Source organism: Vidua macroura, chromosome 1 (genome assembly GCF_024509145.1).
Source record: "Vidua macroura isolate BioBank_ID:100142 chromosome 1, ASM2450914v1, whole genome shotgun sequence".
NCBI lineage: Eukaryota > Metazoa > Chordata > Aves > Passeriformes > Viduidae > Vidua > Vidua macroura.
The window spans coordinates 106,946,436-106,972,297 of record NC_071571.1 but is presented as its reverse complement, the minus strand read 5'-3'; the positions used below and the strand labels follow the sequence as shown (position 1 = coordinate 106,972,297).

Sequence of the window (25,862 nt, the reverse complement as noted above, 5' to 3'; positions counted from 1 at the left end):
AGGTTTCTAAATGAAAACACAAATGACAACTACAGCCTAAAAGGTAAGTTATCTTAAATACTATTTTGAAATTAGCTGAATTTATTTTAAATCCAAATTTAAGAAAATTGGCCATAAAAAAACCCATTGTAGCATTCAAAAAATTTTAAGAACTACATGAGAAATAGTTCTGCAATAGTTTCAAGTTCTAAAAGTGATATTAATTAAAATACACTGATGCATACCATCCTTAAGTAAAGATACTTAACATCAACTCCGGGAACAAGGGAAAAATGTGAGGAAAGAACTCCTCACTCATCAATACAGCCATTTCTATTCATGACACCATCCTTCTAAAAGCAGTTATTAAATAGGATATGTTCATGATAAGTAGGCACATTTGGCCCAGATTAAAGAATCTAACTGTAGCCCTTTGCTTACTAAAATGTCTGTGAGGAAAAAAAACTCCAACCAAAACAAACAAGAAATATAAACAAAGGCAACCCATGATTTTTAAATGGAGAACTTATTTTTAAATATTCACATAATTCTCAAACAACTAATCATATACACAGCCTGGTATTTTTAACACCTGAGACTACATATATATATATATATATATATATATATATATATATATATAAGCAGAAATATTATCTTACCTGCTTAAGAAAGCAAAGTTTCAATATTTTTTTAAAGCTCTTTCTCATACAAGCAGATATTTTAATACGAAGGCAGGTATTTTAACATGAAGATGTTAAGTATCTTAACATCTAAATCAAAACCTGCTTTATAGTGGGAAACAAATCAAATTGCAATAGGTTTTCTGAATAAAGCAAGGCTACTAAACTCAGTCATGCTCACAGAAGCAATTTGGTATAACTAGCAGTTTCACTGAGGGGTTAATTGCAAAGCATTTTCTTTTTTTCCTGATGAGTTCCTGTGCTCAGCACGAATTGATTTAGCTTCTACTATAAAATGGGACAGATTTTTTTAACAGCTTTAATTTATCAGAAGGGTTTTTGGTAACCATTTATCATACTGTGTTCTCCCTTGTATAACACTGCGATGTTATTCTGACACAAAATGACAGTTCAGAGTGATACAAAAGTTAAAATTATATGTTGACATTGCTTCCTGCTAGTTCATGTTAGCATATCTCTAAGAATACATACCCAGTCACTCTAAAATGTCACATCCATCACTTAGATCAGCTGTTCAATTTTAACCGAGCACACGTTGAACTTTGGGCATCTGCTGACACAGTTGTAACTCAAACATTTCAACTGTGTGACTGACAGGGATAACAGATGCTGACATTATCAAATGCTACACGGCTTTTTTTCCACAGCCGTTTTTTGTCCCGATATGGCCAGTACATGAAACTGTATTGCCATCTAAAAGCGCACTGGAGCAGCTGTATCTGTAAAACAGTTCCTCTATAACTGGTAAAAATAGAAACTCATTTTATAGCCATCATGATGCTTAAGTCCAAGTGACACACCTGCTACATTTCTATTAGGATACACAGTGTTAGGGAATATATTTACATAAATCTTCTCACCATCATCAAACACAACAAACACATGTCGACTATCCTTGACATTACTAGAGAATGGTTTGAACCAAGGTTGTCCCCTAATTTCCACTGCAGTCAAAGCTCAGAAAGAATTTAATGTGACATTAAAAAAGCTATGTGAGCTCATACAATTGTATTAAGCACCTTAGTTTAGAACAAATCAGACGCAACCCCAGAAAAATCTTTAAAAGCTGTGTTTTTCTGGCATTAAACAGTTTTACATATCCTATCAAGGTAAAAAAAAATTAAATTTATCCTGCTATATTATATAATCATTCCTAAAAACTTAATACTAACCAGAGATATAGCAATGGAATTGAAAGCACTTGGCATTTATATTTGTGCTAACCAAGTACAGTATAAAAGCAGCTGCAAAAGGGAACCTGCCAAAAAATGAATGAGGGGAAGGAGGGGAGGAGGGTGACAAGGAAACTGAAATGTTCTTCCCCAGTAAAGTTTAACATAAAGAATTAAGGGAGTTCTATTTCTGATAGAAACTTTAAGATTACAGTTTCTAAATCTATTCTAAAATTTGATTACACTACACAGGAAAGAGTTTAAACTGTAACTATGATTTGATTTGAGACTCATCCAAAGATCCTCAAGGAAATACTGAAGGACAGAACAAATCTGTACAGGCCTTTCTGGTACACAGCTTTTAATTGTGTCATCTCCAAATTAGGAAAGAGTTAAAAATTTGCATTGACAAGAAACAAATTGTGTAACACAGAAGAAAGCCATGTGTTCTTTGTGCACTGCTCACATGCTTTAAAATGTGCTACTGAATTATAAGCTTCCTGCACTCCAATGCTTTGCTAAAGCTGGTAAAATGGAACCAAATCACCTCTTCAATGGATTTGGTCCCCTTCAACCAGCTGTAGCTATGCATTGATCACTACAGGATTTCTCATGTTGTTAAAACTGGACACGAATCCTGCTCAGAGCAATTATGTAGTCCTCTCTTCAGTCCAGCTCAACTTCTAGGCAGCCTGAAGATGGAAGGTAACCAGGACTGTAGCAAATTCTGTATTCCACAATTTCAAGTTTGTATTGTAAATAAATAGCTACTGGTGTTTAACATTTTGTCCATATGCAGTAAAAATCATCTCTTACAACATTTATAAAGAAGATAGGTAAGCAGTGAAATAAACATTTCCCAATGATTTATTGTCTCCTGTATTCTTCCTCAAGTCTGGTGCCCTTTCTAGCAGAACTGACGAAAAAAACCCAAAACCCAACAATCATGAACAGTACTGGCAGGGCAGGTTTACTTTCTGGGCACCCCTCTCCCTTTTTTATGTTGTACAAGAAAGGAAATTCCACAGGGCAGGAACTGTATTTGTCATTTTGTATCTGTCAGGCACATTATTTACTATTTAAAGATAATAAATTTGTTACTAACCTCAACAGCTACAGGCTAATCTGACACCTAATAATAGGTCTGCTCATGAAGATGATATTCTTCCTCCAAACCAACTTGAACAAAAGTATTCTTCCAAAGCATTATCTGACATAATACTTTTTAATAAGAGGTTTTAAAAACAGACTCTCTTTGCACTCTGCTTCATCTAAGTTTAACCTACATTTACTGTGAGAACTGCAAATACAAAAGCAAAAATACACTTTGACTGGCTTAGAAAATAATTGTACCACTCTCATTTCCTCAGAACTTGTCTCTCTGAGGACCTCCATGACAAGTCAACCCGTGAGTCCTGCAGACACTTCCTGAAGACACTCATTAACCCAACGTGGAAGTGAGAAATCCTACCTCTCAATTAAATTGCTACAGTTAGAAATTTCACTGCCAACCCGTTCAAACCATTTGCAAATCTAAAAACAGAGATTTCCTAAATAATATGAAAACCATGGGGAAAAATTACAATTCTATTTTAAACCACAATCTCCTGCTTGCCAGTTTATGAACATAACAATGACATACTTCTTGCTATTGGAAAGCAATACCTGAAATCTGTATCTTAGGCCAGGAGTTTAATTTTTTGATTTAAAGTCCAGCACTTTATTGCTCTGAAGAACTAATCATACAAGTGTGTGAAGTCAGGTCAGCTCCAAGAGCAGCCTCTATTTAAGATGCTAGCTGCAGAGTGAATAAAGCTCTCTTCACAAGACACAATGCAAATCTAAAACTAACTGGGGCAACGGATATAAAATACGCCTACACTTCACAGTCATGTCTTCAGCTCAAAAATCTGAAGTCACAGGTATGCGAATAGATCAAACATAAGCAAGAGATGATAACATGGCAAAAATAACCAATCTGTACAGTATTTTCAAATTTTACTCTCCTTTATTCTGTCTGAAAAAAAATCTCATTAACACTGAAGAGGCAAAGTCTGCCAAGCTTTGAGGCTCACAGTACTTTGAAAAAAGTCCAAAATAAATGCACTTTTAATATGACTGACTCAGTTAAAAATCATGAACAAGAAACCATGTATTAAATAAAAGTTTAACTTCCCCATACTTAATTTAAAATTTCTTTTTAGCTCTATCTCCCGTGCACAAGTTTAAAGCTACCTAGAGCATAAACTAACATTCATTCTACATTTCAACATTATACATCAGCACAAAAACCAGAAGTTCTTTCTGTACCAATTCACAAGGTACAAAGAGAAGCAAAACATGAAAAGGAGAAATATTCTACTAAGAATAGGATGCTCTCTGAAACACACTGTACCTTGACTTGTGGAAAACACAGCCAAACTGCCATGGAAGATAAAGTGCTGAGAAAATCTAAGCTATTTGCCATAAATTGCTATCTTATAATATTTATCCAATATTCAAACATTTAAAATAGAACATATTTGTTTTCATATGAAAAATTAAAAACTTTGGAATCTTCTTCTCAACATAATTTGTAGGTTTTATCTTCCTATTATTTATAAAGGTCAGAATTCAAGAAACAAGAGGTTTTGCTCTGAAAAAGAAATTGGTTCCAAACACCTATTTGACATCTAGAAAAAATACTACAGAAATCGACCTCCATTTATTGTGGTACTCATGCACTTATCACATGCATTTGTTTTATTATCCTCAACAAGGAAGATGCATGTGAATTTCATTAATTCTTGCATACATAGCATGTTTTTAATTTTTAGAATTATAGCTATGCACACAACTGCATACACATTTATATACACATGTGAATACGTGTTTAACTTTTATAAAATAATACAGAAATTACATAATATATCTATATATTTGCATATAAGGAGAATTTAATGCATTGTATTAATATAAGGCACCACACCCCAAAGCCACATAAACTCCAGTTTAGGTGGGGCAGGGAAGCTTAGATGAGGGAAGATAGGTCTTAAAGAAAGGTTTCAAGCAGAACCTATTACATACTGTCTGTGACCCATAGCAGTAACAAGCTAAAGATGAGGGGGTTATTTTTAACAGTGTTTGAAATAGCTTGTGCTTAGTGCATTTAACAGATCAGTAATAGCTGCTGTTCTATATCAGGACAGAAAAACAAAGTGGCAAATACAAAAACTTTGGTTTCATTCAGAAACAGGCAAGTGGCAGAACTACAAAATCAGCAATGAAACAAACGAGTATCACTGAAGTCTTGAACAATAGAAAACTCAACTCCTAGATGAATGAAACTATTATGACAATTTTTGGCCAGGGGGAGAAATCAAAATAGATTTATTTTGGTATCATTTTCAATTATTTCTTTTTTATTCTATTTCAAGTACTCTTTCTGTGATGGGAGACAAAATTCCTATTCTACATGCTTGAGCAGTGCTCACATGGAACTGCAACCAAAAAAGAATATTAAGTATCTGTTTTAGATACAAGTGAAACCCCATGTGTGGAAGGAACCCACACAGCATTCAAATCACTAATACAGGAAACATTTTCCAATTCTTCCAATAAAAACTTTTGTAAAGGAGGAAGGATTCTGGTTAAAACTTCACTATACTTCACATTCTACCAACCATCAAATTGACCCAGTCTGAACTACAACTTGGATCCCTCCATCAAATGAATGGTCTGTCACTACTAAAATATTCACCCACAGAAAAATCTCCAGCACGTGCCTATGAAAAACATTTTTTCCCCCATACACTTTCCCTGCATGTCATCTTGAGATTATGGTCACACAAACCAACTACCAGAAGAGCTGAGGAAAAGCACTGCAGGAAAAAAAAAAAAAAACAACAAAAAAAAAGCCCAACAAACAAACAAACAAAAAACACCCCACCAGGGTAACTGAGACAGGAAATAGTGCTCCTGGCTAATGCTGTTATGCAAGTAGGAAGAATTCACTTTAGAGGAAGAAGTTACCAAATGAGACTTGGAAGAATTTTCTTCTGAATGCCAAAAGTAAGCTCCCTTAATTTGGTCCTTGACATGTTCTCTTAAAGACCTTTTATGAGTACTGTAGAAAACAGTAAACATTTATCCATCCTATCAACATTTCCAACCACTACTTTTTTACCTCATTAAATTATTCCATTCCATAAACACAGATAATTATGTTCGCTTTTTAACCATTAGTCCTGATAGTTATGTTCTAAGAGACTAATCTAGATTTTAATCCCATGTATTAATAATGGGTGAAATTGATACAAATTTACAGCCTTATTTCTCCAACTTCTCTCACCTGAAAAGCCAAATTTACTACTAAAGAGGGAAACATACACAACTCTTCTTTTGTGTAAACTATACTAAATACTCCACCCGAGGATAAAGTATTTTTGAAGTCTTCTTAGCATGACAGCTTTGAAAAATACCATTTATCCACAATGTAATAAGGAATCAGCAACACAACTTTTCTTTAAAGTTCTATCTATGCAGTAGCTTTCAAAAGCTATCTTAAATGAAAATTCAATGTAGACATATAGAATGCAGCTAGTATAAAACAAACTGTGCCTTAAAATGAATTTTTTCAGTTGAGTTGCTATATAAAAGCTGAAATACAAAATTTCTTCTAGATATACGTCTATGAAAATATAATTAACTGTTTCAAATACTGACAAATATAATCTAATGTAACAATCCTGAGAGTGCTTTAGAACTGTATGGTTTACTTAATACTTATCCACAAAGAAGTATTTCTAAAAAACTCAAATCCTTTTATCAATTCAAATACTCAAGAAGGGAAACATAGCTGTATTTACTATTTTCATCCTATGTCAAAATTCCATCTTCAAGATCTTACTAACTTATTTATCAAAACTTTCATTGGCAAAATTTTATAGCCATGACAGGAAATTTATCAGGAATTTGGAGTTACCTGTATACAGCATTAAACTGAGCAGACTCTTAGTTTCATTCTAGTAAGGGCTTCCAAGAATTAGAAAGAGGCATAGCTAAGCAACATCAACATTTAAGAAATACAACTACATGCAGATTTAAGGATCCTCTGAAAGAATACCATAGCTCTACCCTTACATGTACTTGTTTTCTATTACATACAATAAAAAACAATCTTTAAAAATAAATCTGTACCTAGGGTTTCCTCTTAGTGCAGCATGGTGAAGAGCATTAAACCCATTGTTGTTGGTGATAGTAACATCTGCTCCAGCTTCTAAGAGTACAGCAAGGATATCATCACGCTTTTTACTTATTGCATCGTGAAGTGGAGTGTCTCCTTCAGAATCCTAAAAACAGAAACAGTTTACATCAATTTTTGCATGCATCCACATTAAAAAGGTAGTAAAATATCTCTAGGAAAATGACTTACAATTTATGAATAACAGGACAACAACAAAAACTAATGTAACAGAAGGAAGACTAGTCAGGCGGAATGAGGCATGGAATTTTGAGTAATAAATGCTAAGTTTAGCCAGCAATTAACTATGTAGAAGACAATACCAAAATGGCAGTGTGAAATTAAAGCATAGGCAAATCAAAATAAAATGCAGTCCACGTACTAAAAGCGGGCATATCTGTTGTTTTAACTGAAGCATATAATTTTCCATGAAGCAAAAGCCAATGTCACAAAGCAATATTAAGCTTTTAACTTGTTATGGCTAATACAAGATTATATTACATGAAATACATGATAATACTTTATGGCACAATTGAACAGGCAAAGAATTTATACTTCTAGCTTGATGCCTTTTTTTTTCAAATATCCCAATTAAGGAAAAAATACTTCTTACTCCTAGAAGCATTTTGTACACTACTTATTCAAGGCCTGAAATGGTTGGACTGAAGAGAAATGCTCTAGACTAACAGTGAGAAAACACATCCATTTAAGCTTATTTGCAGCTACATAGGCAAAGTCTCCAGATTTATGCTTCCAGTAGAATTCTTGCATCACATAAGTCAGGAAGTCTTTTGTCACCAACATTGACTCAACTGCAAGCTAACACAGAAACCGAACATTTCAGCAATACACTAGTACGAAAACAGATGTCTACAGTGAGAATCAAAACTTGCCAAACAAAAAGTGCCAGAATATGGAAAACACTTGAACCACTGTGAACCAATTTGCCAGACTAAATCATGTAGCTTTTATTTGATCTAAATGATCATATTTCCTGGATTTCCTATTTACAGACTAACATATGTTTCTGTTTACACAGTGAAGTGGCCACAGTAGTAGAGTGCTGGCCAATTAAATTCCAGTCATGCCTCAGTCTTACTCCCCTGTGCTCTCATTGACAAAATCAATCACCTACTCACATTTGCATATCGCAATTCCTCAGCACATATGCTGAATCTGAAAGTTCATTTTTTTTCAATAGCCAATTATATTTTCCACATGGAGCATCCTTGCACCATTCTATTGACTTCTTCAACTGAAACAAAATTCTGTAATTTCAACTCGGGCAAATCCACTTTGGCTACCCATAGTTCCTATGTGATTTACAGTCACCCTTTACTGGTCTCAGCACATCAGAATCTTTATTATACCTACTGTTCAACAAACACTAAACAGGATCTGGATGGATATAACAGCTCAACCTCAGCAAGATCAAGACAGCACCTTAAGAGTCAGGTAGAAGGAGATAAATAACCATTATGATCATTAATTTCAAAAAAGCTTTTGCTTATCTTCTTTTATGTGGATATACAGTTCCAAAAATATCTGATTATTGACATGGCAAAGCAAGAAAGCAATGTCTTGTTACTGCATATCTTGATTTGCCCAGGCCACTACAGCTCTTCCTGATGCAAATCTCTTCAAACTTATCCATTCTCATTGGTTTTACTAATGCAGTTCATGCAACTGCATTTAGCAGTGTGGATACCTACTTATCTGATAGCACATTTTCACTCTACCGTCTAAACAGGACATCGCACTTATGCTACTGCATCCATCACCTTCATTACAGATGAAGGTGAAATTATCTCTGAAATGATGGTACTTGAGATCCTACACATGAGGGCTTTCTAGATAAAAAGATAAATATTTGAAAGTGAATCTGACTAAGTAGTTCTATCAATGACAGATCTATTTGGGAAAAAAATAAAAGGTTTCTTTTAACAAAACATTCCACAGTATCATCAGCCTCTAAACTGTAGCTTGCAGAAGAAGCACAGTGTTGTGGGTTCAATATAAGAGTAATTAATCAGGAAGGAAAATTAACAATTAGAAATAACTACAGACCATAAAAATACCAATTAGTATCAACTACAGAATAAACCAGGTGTTAATCTAGCTGTCAAGGAAACAGACTTAACAGCATTTCTGTTACAGCTGATCACATGGTGGGGGTAAAGGTTGAGACCCCAACCCCATTCCCATTTACCATAATTTTTCTATCACCTACATGCAGCAAATCATACAATGCAGTAGCTCAAAAGTGACCCTACATTAAAATTGACTTTACCTGGAGACTGGGGTGGCAGCCAAAGTCCAGTAAAGTCTTGACAACTTGCAGATGACCTTTGTTGACAGCAATATGGAGTGGAGTCTGCCTGCGCTTGTTGCGAGCGTTCAAATCTGCGCTGCCTCGGTGCAAAACCTCAATCACAGCACCCTCGTCACCAAAGGCTGCATGATGGACAGCCCTGTCTCCATCCTTGTCCTAAAGTGGAAACATTCATTTAACCTGGTAGATTTCACATTTCCTTTGCATTTAAACAAGATTATTTCAACTAAAAACTGTCCATATTTGATGTAGTAAGAAAAATGAGACTACCGTGATACCATTAAAATGCCTAATTAAATAATTGTTCAAACTGCAGCAATAGAGGATGAAGAATCACTTCATGTATAAACACACATGTTCTACAACATATGATATTGCACAGCACATATACAACTGTTGCCCTGAATCTTTGTGTGGTTTGTTCACCAAACTCAAATGTCTTCATTTGGGTTTCTTCTACAAAACAACCACTGTCAAGAAAAAACCCAAAACAAAAGAACCAAAAAAACCCACAATTGAAAATCCAATGCCCAAACAATATTACACTTAATATCCCAGGGCAGTTCTTCCTGTAACCTGGGAAGTGTTACAGATTCCAAATCATAGTGCAAGACATGAGTATTTCTTTGTTCATACAATGAAGTTAGTATTTATTAGGATTTATTATATGTCTTGGTTTTCACTTAAATAAATCTTTCTCAAAGGAAATTTGTGACTGATGCTGACATTAACTAGAAGTTCTGATTCTGTGTTGATGATTCACAGTGTTAAAACTCTGATTCAGTTTGTTTCAGTTTCACACAAATTGAGAACTAAATGTGAAAGTCAAATTTGTCAGTTTAGGCTATTTTAACATTCATAGAAGTTGACTGTACAACATGAAACATTTTAAAATATCAGTCAAGTGATTTCAGCATTAATGACAGTATACAAAAGACAGAAGTAAAAAGGAAGTTATACATGATGAAATAACTTCCATAAGCTAGTTTCTAACTGAGTATTTCTGCATAGTTTAATGTAAACATGCATTTGTAGGATTCAATTTTGAAAACAGAGAAACACTGAAAATTGTAAAATAAAATCATGACTGATCAAGCGAACACTGTCTCTCCCGAGTTAACTTAGGTTTCTCATCAATTTGCTTCTTCAGCAACATCTTTCAAAAGTATTTTTTATTATATATAGCACATTTCTAATATATTTAGACTAACTCAAAAATTAATAGCTCTTAACATAAACTGTATTTGCACAATGAGACTAGTTACAGCATTTGAAATGGTGGAAGACGACTTATCCCCTAATTACCAAATGTATCTTTTTGAAAATATGGATACGGTTTTCAAGATGAAAGTCAGGGCACTACATAGCAGCTTCAAAAGCTTTTAAAAAAGATACTTTTATTCCTTCCAAATCAACTCACACTACCAAGGTGCCTTCTCAGATTCTAGGATTCTTACTCAGGCTCATCTAACACAAACCAACCATCAAAAGAAGCCAAAGCTTGCCCATTTGGAAGGGGAAAGGATCAGAAAGGGGACCTTCTGTATACTTTTCATCTGGTTATATGGATCATTATGAGGCAAACCTTATCAAGAGTGTGCCAGTAGTCCTAAACTGCTACAAGATTTGTATTTACAGAGCACTTGGTTTCTCAGAGGCATGGTAATTTGTCTTTTCATATTTGCAGTCTGAAAAGTACACCAAGATATTTATAGTTGAAACCCCATATAATTATTGAATGTTTTAGTTTTACGATATTTCAATTTTCATACACAACCACCTGATTTTATTAAGTCTTAATGTCTAGAATTCCTATTTTAATGAGCAGAGGTCCAAGATCATGTAGGCCTTTTTTTAGCTCAGCATCAAAATAAATCATCTCAGGAACTAAATCCTACCCAATAGCAGTAATTCATCTAGAAAAAGCTAGCAGCTAGTAAATCATCTGTCCTTAAGACTTACATTTGCATTTAAATAAAAATCTAAATATTAAAAGTACTACATTTCTATACATGTCAACAGTATAATACTGTTAATATAATAACTGACAACCATTAATGTCTGCAGCCTAGAAGGTTACACCTTCTTACTATGCAATATCTACATCAAGGTTTTCGAGCTATGCCTATAACCAACTGCTCTCTGACTAAACAGAGGCCACTTGTAGACATCAGAGAAAAACACATGAGACAACAATGATGATATTCCCAGAAAATGTCATCAGGAACGTATATATTCTGAAGTAATGACTGTAAGTGTAAAAACATCCAACTTAGCTATAAAGCAAGGAAAGTAAGGATTTTTATCCATTGCTTCCATGCCTCAGGCCAGAACATTGAAGTAAATGGACTACATTTCTGCTATCTGCTTCATGGGATGGCTCTGAACATTTGCATTTTATAAACAATTACATTTATAAACATTATATGTATACATATATAAGTATGGGAAAACAGCTTACATTTTTAAAGTCTGAAAGATGTAACTAAAAATCTAATAATATTATGAAAATTATTAATATTATACTAACCAATGCAATTATATAATCAAGTGGGAATACCATATTCACTTCAGCAACACAGTTATGTGAAGACGGCTTTAAAAGTCAAGTAAAATCCCTGACAATTTTTTATGCTAGTTTAATGGTGCTTCTGAAGCCTGAGCAAACATGAAACTCTTCACAATTCCAGTGCTAACGGATTACCAGGTGTATTGCCTTCAAACTGTTTAAGTAGTGCTTCTACCTATATCTTTAATGCTTCTAACACTCCCTTCAGTCCACTACTTGATTAACATGGCAGCTCTGAAAACCACAGTACAGACAAAAAGCAGTTTAGGCTAATTTTAACAGTATTTAACTTTGTAGTGCACTGAAAGCACTACTTCTAACATGAAGTTATTTCACAGAAATCAGACCACAGCAAGTATGTATTGCATCAATCTAAGCCAGCATGAAAGCTTTATAAATTAATGGTGCATCTATAAATATAAAATAATTTTAATTCCAAGAATTACATTGCCTCATTAATGTTTTAACATTCTGTAACTTCTGTATATCAAATACAATATAATGCTAGACACCCCAGCATGTGAAGTTATTTTTCTGCTATGCAAACAACAACTGGGTGCACAATTAATTTCTCAGCATCCCACTAGTCTTCAGTTTTTATTCTTAATAAATCAAATTTGACAGATCCTTCTTGTGTCTCTTGCCTTGTGTAAAATGAGAAATGGTTGAAATATCAGTGCATTCTGTGTAAATAACTGAGTAAAAATCAATTCAAAATGCAAATATCACAGTATGCTGATAGATAATAGTAATGAAAAATTATTCTAAAAATCCTAAACAAGAGACACCCTTCTGTTTTTAGTGATGTTTAAAAAAAAGACACTGGAAAAACTGGACACAGAGCTGGCAGTTTCTACCCAAAGATACTGCTATTACTTTCTGCTTAAACTTGTTTTAGTTAAGAATTGAAAGGCTTCTCCTAACTGGTCTTTGTATATATAAGGAGTATGGCAAGCATCTGAAGTTAGAGATGCAGCATCTGACATCTTTTTCCCCTCAATGCCACAGGCAGAGTTCCCAGTGCATTCTACTGTTGAAATGAAACCAAAGGAAAGAAAGAAGGGGGCTTCATCGCATACTGGCTTACATAGCTCTATCATGTCAGTAGTTATATTTCATTTAATAAGAAGTGTTAAAGAATTAGATATTATTTCTTTATAATACTATTAGCAGGAGTCTAATTTGGGTACACAATCACAGTAATAAAAGCAGTTTATCACTCTGGCATTTAAAAAGACAGCAAGTTGAGTAGAATTGTTATGCATGTAACAAAGTTTAAGGACATACAAAGCATATTTTGAAATTTTTAGGTTACCTCTGCTTCTACATCCACATTCTGTTTCAGAAGCAACTTCAAAATGTCAACATGGCCGTTCTGGCTTGCAGCTTGCATAGCTGTGTGTCCAGCACATTGACCATTCACCTGGAATGCCAATACTTGCAGGTGAGTTTCAAGACACACACACACACACACACCTGTGAGGCTGTTTACTAGTGGAAAACTTAAAGCAACAGCAAACACAACACAGAATCAAATGAATAATTTTAAGATGCCTTCTTAGCATATATACATCACCTGAGGTTTCTCTATTTCATTTCTGTATTAGCTAGACTGAAGCAAAAAGGAAGAAATTCATTTTTACCAAACATTAAGACATTAATGATACATGAATTAAAAACATTCATCTTTGGGTAATTCCTGTAAAGGAAAGATTTTTGAGAACAAGTCTCAGATTTATATGTAACTTCCTTGCCAAATTTATGGCAACAACAGGAGAGAGTCTGAACAAAAACCCATGTTTTGTAAAATCTTAAGCTAAAAATCAGTGCTCAGAAGCAAAGAAGCTCAGACTCCTATCTGCAAGTATTACTACAGCTGTAGTGAGAAAGACGTAACTTTAAAATACATTCCCTAAACGAACTCCTATAATTACTAAGCATTTTCTTTTAGACTTTTCAGTATTAGACAACTTGGTAAAAGAAATGTGACAGAGAACAGATTAGATTATCTACTCTGTGAGTTAATAAAAGAAACTCATAACAACAGCAGAAACATCCAGAAAAAACTACCCTCCTTCCTCTATTCCCCTTGAAAAAAGAAGAATTTGAAGACCCTTCAGTAATTGTGAATGTTTGGTTCTCTGCACTAACTCTGGCAGCCAGCAGTTGAAAATTATCTTAATTCATAGCAGACAAAAGACTACAAAATCTGTCCAGCAAGAAAGTATGTACAGCTCTGTGTTCACACAGCCCACACACATTTCATAGGACAACAAATGGGAGAAGAGACACTGGAATTAGCTGTATTACTTCTAAGAAGACACACTACCGACTGGCAAGGAGTATTCAGAACAGCTGCACTTCCTTTAGTACTAGAGGCCCCCCAAAAGAGATACCCCCAAAACAGAACACTCACATCTACATCTGGCCTCTTTAGCAAGTCTTCCACTTTAGCAACATCTCCATTGGCAGCAGCTTTAACCAATTCTTCATTGAGATCTCCAGATTCTTGGGTTTCAAATAATTTTTTCAATAGCTGGGACAATCTCTCTGTAATTGTTAACCAAAGGACAACTAAGATTACAATTCTAATTACACAAGAACAGAAAAAAAAACCCAGCGACATTTGTTTTGTCTCTAAGGCCATGTACATAGTAATAGACAAACTACCATAAAATAGCAGCTGTAAAATGACTGAGTTTGAAATAAGAGCTGCACCCTAGCACCCTTTAGACAGTGGAGACTACCACATTAGACACTTCAGAACAAAGCTGGTTGAACCACAAATAGCTCAAATAGCTTTTCTTCTGCAAAATACGAAAGGGCAGGACAAGGTAAAAACATGAACTTATGTATTGCTATTGCTTACTTTCTAACATTAGGTATAGCCTGTCTTCTGTGATTTGAAACACTAAGTTGTATTACTCTTCTAGATAGTTTTATGGCCACTGTACTTGGTTCTTTATTGAGAAAACTCACTGCATCTATGCCTCCTTAGGAAAAAAATCTAGAAAACTATGTAGAAAGTTTTCTTGGCATTAAAGCAAGTATGTGAAGAGGAAAGAATAACTAGCTATGACTAAAAAAAGGAAAAATTCTAGTTTCAATTGAAAAGTGCCAACAGAACAAAACACGCTGGACAGTCTTTCTGCCTTGTTATTATATGAATGACAGCATGTTCAACAAAACTGAAGTGTCATTACACAGACACCAAAAAATCCCACTGTAATTAGTCACAGGATGTCTGACTAAATTTTAAGATAGAAATTTTAAAGAAATAAATATCCTGAGTTATAATACATAACCACCTGCAACAAATCCCTTGCCTGTGCCTGCTATGTTAAACCACCTATTAAACAAGGAGGCTGCTTGTTACTGCCAGTGACACTCTCTGCATGCCTCAGTCCCTATTTCAATCTGATGTCCATTCCAACCATTTTGAAGTCCTTAGAGTGGACCTCCAAAGACACACCTGTACTGTGACCAAACAGAAGCACCTGATCAATATAACATCTCCATATTGACTGCAAGCTTTTTTCCTATCTTTCTCACATAAAACTTCAATTACACAAACTCCAAGGCTATTATTAACCTTGCATACATAATACCTAATAACAATTTTAAAATTAACACAATTACTTGTCATACATATGGCAATATTACTAGTTATTCTTCAAACTTACCACCAGATGCATTACTTATAGCAGATCCTGCTGATGCCACCTTTGAGACAGCTGCTGGATTATAGGTCCAAGATGTCCCACAAACCTCTACCTTTAAGTCACTGTCCGAATAGATCTGCTGAACCCGACCAACTTTACCTAAAGTCTGAATTAAAGAAAACATCAAATGCAAATAAAACATTCCAATTTCTAAATATTTTGGTTTTAATATTACATAAATTTTATTAAGTCCATTGTTTAACACCATAATCACTACTATCTTTACATAGGTTTCATTAGGTAAGCAGATTGCTGCACCTGAGCAAGTATCACACTGCGTTTGACGAAAACTTAAAATAAAAAATCCCTTTTAGACTGCTGCAGCCTCCAGGTACATAACCAATAATAACTAGAAATACTGTACAAGCTTGACCATTCTATGAATGCAAACACACAGCTACTCACTGGAAGCATTGCCTCAGCCCACTCTCCGTGACCTCTCTGGAGAAGCTTGATTCGCTCCAGGTCGTAACATACTTGAACAAGGTCACCAACTTGGAATTGAGAGGTACCTCCTTCTGCACCTTGAGCAGCATCTCCACTTCGGACAACGTTGGCCTTGGTGAGAACAGCTGGATTAAATGTCCACCTAAACAATGAATCATTTAAAGCAAAATATATGTTTAAAAATTATCTTTTGGGTAAGTTTCTGCTTGTATGCCTACAAACTTTCTGCGACTGGATACTATGGATACTATATTTGCTGTTATCCATTTTTTGTCCATAAACTTGCCTCATTAATTCATTAATTGTGGTTCATTAATTAATTTCAAGGAAAATCTTCAGAGATATACATTTGTAAAGGCAATTAAGAAATATCCTGCCTAAGGGGAAGCAAGCTGACAGCAATGTAAAGGTCCTGAAAGCAGCTAAATGGTTGCTTTATTTTTCCAGGGATAGGAAATAACTGGCTAAAAAGCAGCAGATCCAAGTTGTCTCACAAGGATTGAGCTGTCAGGAAACACCACAGGAAGAAGACAGAATTTTGGCCCTTCCCCCCAGGTCAAAAGATGCAACATTAAGCTATAACAATATTTTTCAATTAAATGGATGTCCCGGATATACCTTAATTTTCAGTCAAACTATCCTATTGGTAGTTTAAATTTTACTGATTTAGAGGCATTTAGCTGTTTAGTCAGGAAGGAGACCAAAAGACAGAGCAGCTCCTGTCACTGACTCTGCTGACATGACTGCCAGAAGAAAAGCCACTTGCATCCGTTTAGCTGGGAAAACAGCTTTGTTCTGCATTGCTTTGCAATATTAGCAAACAATATCTTGAGGGATATCCTGAATGAACAGTACACTGTTAATTCTTTCTGGACAAACTGAACAGGTCAAACTCCATATACAACTGAAATGATATTCCATTCACCTGCTACTTTTTTAAGATAAGCCAAATACTTGAGAGCAAGAGAACAGAAAACCATGTGGTCATATTAGATTCAAACCCTGCTGTACTGCTGGGTTTGAGTTGTGTTAACATGGATGCAGATAAGCAAAATTCAAACCTGAACTGCTTGGAGGGAGTGGTTTTGGCCTCCCCAGTACCTCCTATTCTTGGTCTGTATTTACATAAACTAACATTCCTTTGAATAATAAAATAATTCCTTTGAATAAAAGTAACTCTAGGTTAGAAAAGATCCCCCCTTGAAATTTGTCACCTGTCCTCTTAAACAATTTTCCTGAAAACCCAAAATGAACTGCTATTACCTTGCCTCTTGAAACCATGGGATAGATAGTTTATAATTAAAAAGGAAGTTACTGCTTAAAACACTGCATTTTGCCAATAAGATCGTCTAGAATGTAATTTCTTCTTTTGGACTCAAATTTTCACAAATGAGCAAGGCAGCAAAATTCCTTTTCCTACTAAAGCATCCTCTAAGTTAAGTCCTCATTACACATCTAGAAGGAAATCTTAACAGACACAAAAGGAGAATAGAAAGCTTCTGGCACCAAGTAATCAATCACAAGCACTGAAGGCAAGGGAAGTTTGTGAGAAGCAATGATGAAGGATATAGAATAAACCTGTTGCCACTTGGATATTGTACTACAATGTCATGGTCCTCATCGATGCCACAAACTGTTCCAGTTGTTGTTAAGGTTTCAAACATGCCATCAGTCCATCCTCCATGACCATGCTGCAAAGACTGCACAATTTCCAAGTCGAGGTCAATGTTTACAAGGTCACCTATTTGCAGCCCACCAGGGTTTCTGTTACCATTTTGTTCACCTGAAAGGAAGTAAGAAAAAAAAGTTTACATCACCATACTAATTTTCCAAGCAATTTAAAGAACAGAAGTTAATTTCTGAGAGCCATAGAATTATTAAGGTTGGAAAAGACCTTTGAGAGTCCAATGACCAACCAAGCACTACCACCACGTTCACACTGAACTCTGTTCCAAGTACCCTATCAACATGTTCTCAACACTTCCAGGGATGGTGACTCCACACCAATGTCTCTGAAACCATAGGGGCTAACAGGTAAAAAAAACTTTGGAACCTCTGGCAACAGAACTGTGTGTTTCTTGTTGAGTTTTCAAGGGAAATAGCAGTGACTCTGGCAAATGTTAAATAATTGTGACAAGTTCCACTATAGGCTCTAACTGGGATCTTAAAAGCTATCATATGGTGTTAGACATCTGGATACATAAAAGCTCTGGTGTCAATCAAACAACAGTGATTTTGTGCAAGGAGTTAGACTTATTATATCTCTTAATATTTAAGCCAGTTCTGTAAGAATGAACAGCTATGTTTGACTTTTTAGAAATACACTGCACAGGACACACAACACAATTTCTACCTTAATGAACACTTAAAAGGTCCCTTGCCATCCCCTTGGTACACTGATACCAAATACAATTTAGAAAAGCATGACAATTTATCATTAGCAGATAGAAATGTTGCTATTTACATTTCACTAGTAAAGACAGTCCTTTTGGATGACATTTAAAAAGGAAAGGGAAATCCAGAGTGAGTATAATTAATACAAATCAACATGAATTTACTTCAGCTTACCTAACACAGGACAATGGTCTCTGTAGAAAGAGCCTCCTTTTGCATCTTGAACACATTTCAGGTCAGACTACAGAAAGAGATTGAGAAAACTTTAGTCCTCAGTGACCGAGTCTCCAGGTCAGTGAAACCAGAACTGAAATATTTAATTAAGAAAGGCTGAAAATTATGCATACAAAAAACATGTCCGTGATGCAGATAATCTCAAATACTTTCCAATCATTCAGCCTTGACATTCTCAAGACTTTAATGACCTTTATAAATATAAGAGGCTATAAAGGATGATAAATTTTTATTTTCAAGACAGGAATTAACACAAAGCACCTTTGTATTGTTCTATTAAGTTACTTTTCCTTTAAAAAAAAATTCTGTTAACACAAGCAAGGAAACATCATTTAATGCCTGCCAGTGCTGCCCACTCTTCGCAACATTTTTTGACAGATCCACGTTTAACTTGGAAGAAAACTTGTCACTCAGATTCTATGAAATGAAAACTTTTCAATTAAGAATATGCAGAAGGGTATTACTTCAAAAAAGCCTACAGAATACTACTGAGCTAAACATGTTCTTTATAAAGAGAAAAGATTTAAAGCTCATCCTTCATAAAACTGTTTCATATTATGAGAGAGAAACTTCAAGTGTAGTAACCAACTCCTATTCATAAAGCCAGAGGATTTTCTATAACTCTCCTTTATGTGCAATGCTTAATTCCAAATAGCTATCATCTGCCATTGTTCCTTATGAAACAATTCTCGCTAAACAAAGGGCATTTTTGTGTGCAAAATAAGTTGGGAAGGAGATCAGAAACTGAAAAATGTGTCAGAATATTCTACGGCATGGGGGAGGAAGTAGGGGACAGGTGGTGGTAATGATATAATTAACCACAACTAAACAAGTACTTTGAACAATTCTTTATTCTTTTACCCCTGCCCAAGATTTACTGACAGACTGTCTTCCTGCAAAAGGATTAAAATGAAAACTCTGCACTCTTCCAAATCATCAAGGCTCTGATGAGCACAATACCACCCTTGGCAACAGGCAAGTAGAAACAATACAAAATTCAGTGTATGTTCTGATCTATGAAGAATGTACCGTCACTTTGGAAAAATGATAAAGACAGCCAGAGGAAAACAATGAGATTTTAGCCTCTCTTCAAATCCCCCTGAGAAAGCAGAGAAAGAGCTTGCTCAGCACAGCAGCAGCAGGCCTGCGACAGGATGCTGCCACCCGGTGGGCAGGTGCTGGGTTTAGCTCGGCCGCAGACAAAGGGGCTGCGCGGACCGTCCCAGATGGCAAACTCATTCACTCCCCGGAACGAGGGAGATTGAATGGGCCCGGGAGCACTGCGTCTCACCCACTGAATACAAGCCCTCCGTGTCAGGCAACAACCAGCTGTCTGCAAAGGAGGCAAGGAGGGGTGCACATGCAAGAGCTGCTGTCACATTCTTCAGAACACTAAGGAGGGCCCAGGAGAGTCCAAAGGCACTCCTCCCTGCCAGGCAAAATCAGGGTGAAAGATTGCTTGTGTTACAGGAAGTGTCAATGCACTGAGAAGACTGATGGCTAAACCCTAGCAGAAGAAACAAAATGTTCATTAAAAGGCTAATTACTATTTTGCAGCTGACATTACTATGAAGCCTGTTACGGTATCCTAAATTTTATAGAAAAAAACCCCAAAACTCACAAATCTGCACTTGTATTTTACCCTGCCTGCACTGTGACCTGCAAACAGTTTATTTCTGGAGTATAATAAGCTTGGTTGAAAGACTAAGTGGTAGATTGGTGTCCAACTCCAGCTTCACAACTGTCTTCCTTTCTCTTACATGATGTAGTCAATGTTATATTGCTAAAGAATAAAACAAGAGTCTGATCTAACTATAGCAGAAAAGCAAGGGAACATGTCTTTTTTTTTTTCTTCTTTCCCAGAAGCCTTCAACAAAATAATGGAGGACCCAAAACACACAATGATAAGACATTGACAGATATTAAGGTAGCACAAAATACACTTATATACTGTATATAAGCAGAGTGCCTTTGGCAACAAGGCAAACAGCACTACTAAGAAAAGAACTATCAACATGATAAAGGCCTGCAAATGCCGTAAAATATAACCAAAGCCAAACAAGATTCTGGCATTTTAAGACAGAAAACTGTAGTTAGTTGTATTTCAGCGACACAAAAGCTGGGTAAGCAACTACAATTTTCCTTCTAACATTCGGCTGTTATATTTCTCAGAAAAGGAAAATAAGCTGTCTCCTGCTCAAGTAATTTAAGTAAAAAAATCAGGGATGCTGGTAAGCTCCCGGTCACACTACGCTGAGGACGGCATGGCAAGAGGCCCCCCTAGTGCACATGGAGAAAAACCACACATGGATGGAGCCTGGATGCACCAGGCTTTGCACTTCAGAGAACCCCACTGGGATTTCTAAAAGTTATGAGTCACTCTGAAACTTCAAAATCAATCAAAATAGCAGATTATTTAGAGATGAGATGTGCAAGTGTAAAAGGGAAAGTACCAAAACAAGGGATATTAGAATACAAGTTTTAGACTCACAGTGACACCACCAGAAAAAGAATTGACAACTGTGAGGCTGGGTATAATGTAAATACTTGGTGGAGATAAACAAATCAGTTTTTCTACAATGACTTGATGGAGAAATTGTTTGATAAACCCCAAGCAGAATTCTTTCAAGAAACAGAAAAAAAAGCTATAGATCTTGTAGACTTTGTGTACAATTAGAGATAGAAAGCCCAGTTAAGCAGGCAATCAATGAGAACTCAAGGAAAAGTATGCAAATCAGACATTGCACAGCACAACTTGCAGGTCAGTAGTAACAGCTGATGCACATGAGCCATGGGTAATAATGGTTGTTGTATAGGCTTTACGTAATAGCAAATGGTCTTTGCCTACAATGGAGAACTTTGATCTTCTAGCACCCACACTTTAACTTCCTAAAAATCTGCATTCCAGCAATATGTGATTGTATTACATAGAGATCATGACTTGCCCAGTCAAATAGGAAATACAGTAAATGAACTTTGACATACCATCCAATTATACCAATGGAAATAAACAGCAGCAATTTCATCTTTCATAAAACTTCAGAGAATGAGAAAATGTAGAGCAAAGTCAGCAGTGCGGCCAGATGGTGTAAAAGCACCATTATCCCCGACCTTGAGGAGGAAAACAAAGCTGAAGGAGCAGCTGACTACAGAAATAACTATTAAGTTATTCCAATCAATATGAAATGCCATCCATCAATGCCAGGGAGGGAGGATCTACAGACTTGATAAGAAAACTAGCTCTGCTGCTGAGAAAAAAGAGGAATGTTTGATCCAGATGCACTGACGCAGCATCTAACATCAGCAGCAAATATCAGGGGAGAAATTAGTACTGATCTTACAGATACACCAGCAGGAATAGTGCCATAGCTGCAGCTGCTCAAGGTAGCACTGAATACACACATAAAGGTCACTTTAAGTCTTTAAAATCACAACACCTGTTGGGAAGGAAATCAGGCCTGTGGAGGCAAATGGAAAAAGTTCAGTGCATGCTGCTTTGTCACCAGATTAAGGCAACAAGAGACTGGATAAATCCGTACATTTTAACTAAAAGTTTATAAGAAATGCTGTGTTTCAAATTTCATGAAATCAAATCCTTCTCAGTTTCAAGAAGCTGGGAAAAGTGAAGCAATAAATGGAGAAGGTAGACTATGGTAGAGAAAGTGACTGAAATGACAAAGAAGTGTGAGGCACAGAAACAATAATAACAGTTTCTTACAGAGGAAACCGGACCTCAGGCAAATCCTGAGTGAATGGTTTGTAACCTTACTATTTATTATAGGCACTTATAAAAGCTTTGCATATGTAACTTTTTTTTTTATTAAAGGAAGATAGTTTTCCTTGTCAGTTAATACTATAAATAAAATTGGAAAATTATCAGTAAATACACTTCTGCTTAATGGAAGTATTTTTCTTCACAACACAGAAAGATGAAAAACTTGACTTGGTTGGGACTACAGCAGAATTATGACTACATCAAAAAGAAGCAAAACAAAATGCACAAGATAAATGACCAGAGAACTGAAGATTTGACTGACATTACAGATCTGACAGTTTTAACTACAGTGGAAAGTGTATATTTTATAACACTCACATACAATGCCTAGTATACCAAGATATTTACCTTGCTTTTATTTAAAAAAAATAAGTGGTAACAAGAAATTCTTAAAATCTTCTAGAACAATTTCAAATAATAACTTCATAGGTAATCCAAATAAAAGTTGATGAACAGACATTAATTATCAATCACCTAGAGGCAAGCAATCTCAACTTCCCTTATGCACTCACTGTTTGGAATTTGTGGAAAAAAGTACACCAACATAGATGGCTTACATATCACTGCGACAATAAGGGATGATAACTACAGATACTCCTTTCAGAGGCTATGCAGATGAAAGCACAATCCTCCAAAATAAGAAACTAGGAGAGGCTAATTGCAGCAAAAAAAGGCAAGTGGTACAGAGAAATTAAATTCTGAAAGAAACAGATTCCTAAATGATGAAATTGATTTAGGACACTCCTGTAGATGGAACTATTTTCCACTGAAAACCAAGGGAAGTCACCAGCTTTATATCCTCAGCTCACAGGGTATGAAAAAATAAAATCCAGACACAAGTCCCAAAAACAAAATCACAATCTTCCCATTAACTTTTTAATTCCATATGACCTCTCTTTATTGCAAAAGGATATGTTCACACATTTTTAGAAACGAAAAAATGCCCAAAGGGGGTTATTTGGTTAACAGCTCAGTTTGGCTCAGGACTCTGCACACATATAGGTAAGAAATGTGAGTAGCATAACGAACCATATAAGCCAACAGTAGGTCATTCTTACTAAGGATGTAGCAAACATTTTATCTGACCTAACAACATCATAAACACATATTTCAATTCAGGAATTTGTGGCCTGTGGCAACAGAAACTCACAGACTTCACAAAAAAAAAAAAACCAAAAAAAAACCCCACAAAAAAACAAACAAAAAAAAACCCACAAAAACCCACAAAAAAAAAAAAAACAAAAAAACAAAAAAACAAAAAAAAAAAAAACCCAAACAAAAACAGAGGCAAGATGCACTTCTCAGCCACTTCATATGTAAACACAGCAAACACAAATAAAACCTCCGAGTATCTGACCAGAAATAAATGCATGTTTTCAGTCAGCACCTGCTGCCCCACCAGCCAAACCTCATCTCTCCAAAGCTGGCAGGCCAGATAGATTGATTTTGAGGACCAGATGCAGCCTATCAGCTATCAAACAAGAACACTGACTTACAATAATGAGCTGTGTTTCTTTAATCAGCTCCATTAGCATGAGTCAAGTGTTACCCATTTGCAAGTCAGGGTCTCTTCCCAGCTGTATTTACAGGGCTACACACTCTTGAGTATTGTTGATTCCACATTCTCTGGACCTTTTAAACCAATTTCCAAGTACCAAAACAAGTTTACCCCAACTTTACGTGAACTTTCTGACAGCCTCAGCTTTACATAACAGCATGTAAATAGTAGTAAACAACAATAATGAATTGTACACTTAAAAAATTATTAATCAGTTATAAAATTAACTTCATTCAAATGACGCATAGATATCCAAGAATCCATTCTGTCTGAAGTGAAAATTGCATATTTTGAAAACACCGAAGATAAAATTAGTGTAGGAATGGATTACAATCATGTAAGTACTACTTACACAGCCTCCAATTATCCTTTCTGAACATCCACATGTACATATTTTTTCTCTATTATCCTAAAAACATCTATATACATCGTCTCACACACAGTTTAACAGGCTTTTTTTTTTTAATTGACCAAAAACTTATGTGAAGGGTCACCATCACCCCTTCAAATTTACAGCTGAAGTACTTAATGGAGTTTTCTAAAAATATTTATTACTTTCAAAGGTGGCTGAAGTTTGGAAACACAATGTAGTTGATTTAAAAATAATATTTTTCTTTATTAAGGGAATAACTATTTCAAAGCATAATATAACTTATCGCATCTCAAATGTACTTTTTTCGACGAGAAGGAATCTTCAATGATTCCACAGCACTTTTACTATGCAGTCCAAAAATTTTAACATAGCAACTGAAGTCATAACAACCACAAAAAAAAAAAAAAAAAAAAAACCTCAGATGATCTGTATCTCATTCTATCTAGCTTTTGTAACCATTACTTTTTCCATGTATCACAAGAGAGAAGACTCCAAACATTGATTTAATGTTATACTACAAAATACAACATACATTCATTTTTGCCAGTATATAAAGAATTTTCTTTAGAACTGGGGGACACCATGAAGCACATAATTTAATACTGACTCATATTTTACCCCTAGGATCTTAATGCATCAGAAAAGCTGACCTGAACTAAATTCGTTTACTCTTTTTAAATGTAACACTAAAATACGTATTTCTCGCAAAAGTGGTATTTACTTTCATTTTAAATATAAAAATAAACTGTAATTAAGTAAGGCTATAAGGTCAAATAGTTTACATTCAAAAAAGTAACTGGTCATTGTTTAACATTTTATTACTATCTGACAAGATGACACTTTAATGTTAAATTAACATGGTTTTCCCCTGCAGAATCAAACAAAAATCATGCAGAGAAAATGCTAATTAAGATGTTTTAAGCAGCTGATAATCAAAGTAACCTTTCCTTGACCCACATTAGGATAAGAAAACCCAGCAACAGAAGGCACTTAGGCTAGAGTCTGACCCATTTTCTCTCTAAAGCTGAAGAAGTTGCTGGAGAAACTTCAAAAGGAAACAGAAAAATTTAGCGCTAAAGCAAATTAAGGTCGTGATTTAATTCAACACCTTTCCATTTGCAAAAATAAAATTGCTCTCAATAGCATTCCAAGCACTGACAGTAATTTAAAAACTACAAATCTTGCAGTAATCACACCAAAATTTGAAGTCAACTGAAGAGTTCAGGAGTTGAAGAACAGGGTTTTTTAAAAGTTTGTAACTACGCTTGCCGTTCTTTTCTGAATTTTAATCTAAACACAACAGTAGCACAGAAAGATAAATGTGCGTGATGCAAATATTTACCGTGGCAGAAAGCAGCTCTTAACTCGTAGTTATCCACATT

The 25,862-nt window shown here is 35.4% G+C and overlaps 1 protein-coding gene across 3 annotated transcripts in view; it reads right to left on the bottom strand.

The window, feature by feature from the left end:
- MIB1 (MIB E3 ubiquitin protein ligase 1) overlaps positions 1 to 25,862 on the bottom strand; it is a 71,589-nt gene that overhangs the window by 30,941 nt on the left and 14,786 nt on the right. For all 3 annotated transcript variants that reach the window (XM_053992444.1, XM_053992436.1, XM_053992455.1), the window contains exons 5-12: positions 18,715 to 18,781; positions 17,725 to 17,929; positions 16,105 to 16,288; positions 15,661 to 15,805; positions 14,394 to 14,527; positions 13,293 to 13,400; positions 9,367 to 9,564; positions 7,034 to 7,185 (exon numbers count right to left, since the gene is read on the bottom strand). In XM_053992444.1, coding sequence (XP_053848419.1) covers positions 7,034 to 7,185; positions 9,367 to 9,564; positions 13,293 to 13,400; positions 14,394 to 14,527; positions 15,661 to 15,805; positions 16,105 to 16,288; positions 17,725 to 17,929; positions 18,715 to 18,781 — 1,193 coding nt within the window. The remainder of the gene's footprint in view (positions 1 to 7,033; positions 7,186 to 9,366; positions 9,565 to 13,292; positions 13,401 to 14,393; positions 14,528 to 15,660; positions 15,806 to 16,104; positions 16,289 to 17,724; positions 17,930 to 18,714; positions 18,782 to 25,862) is intronic.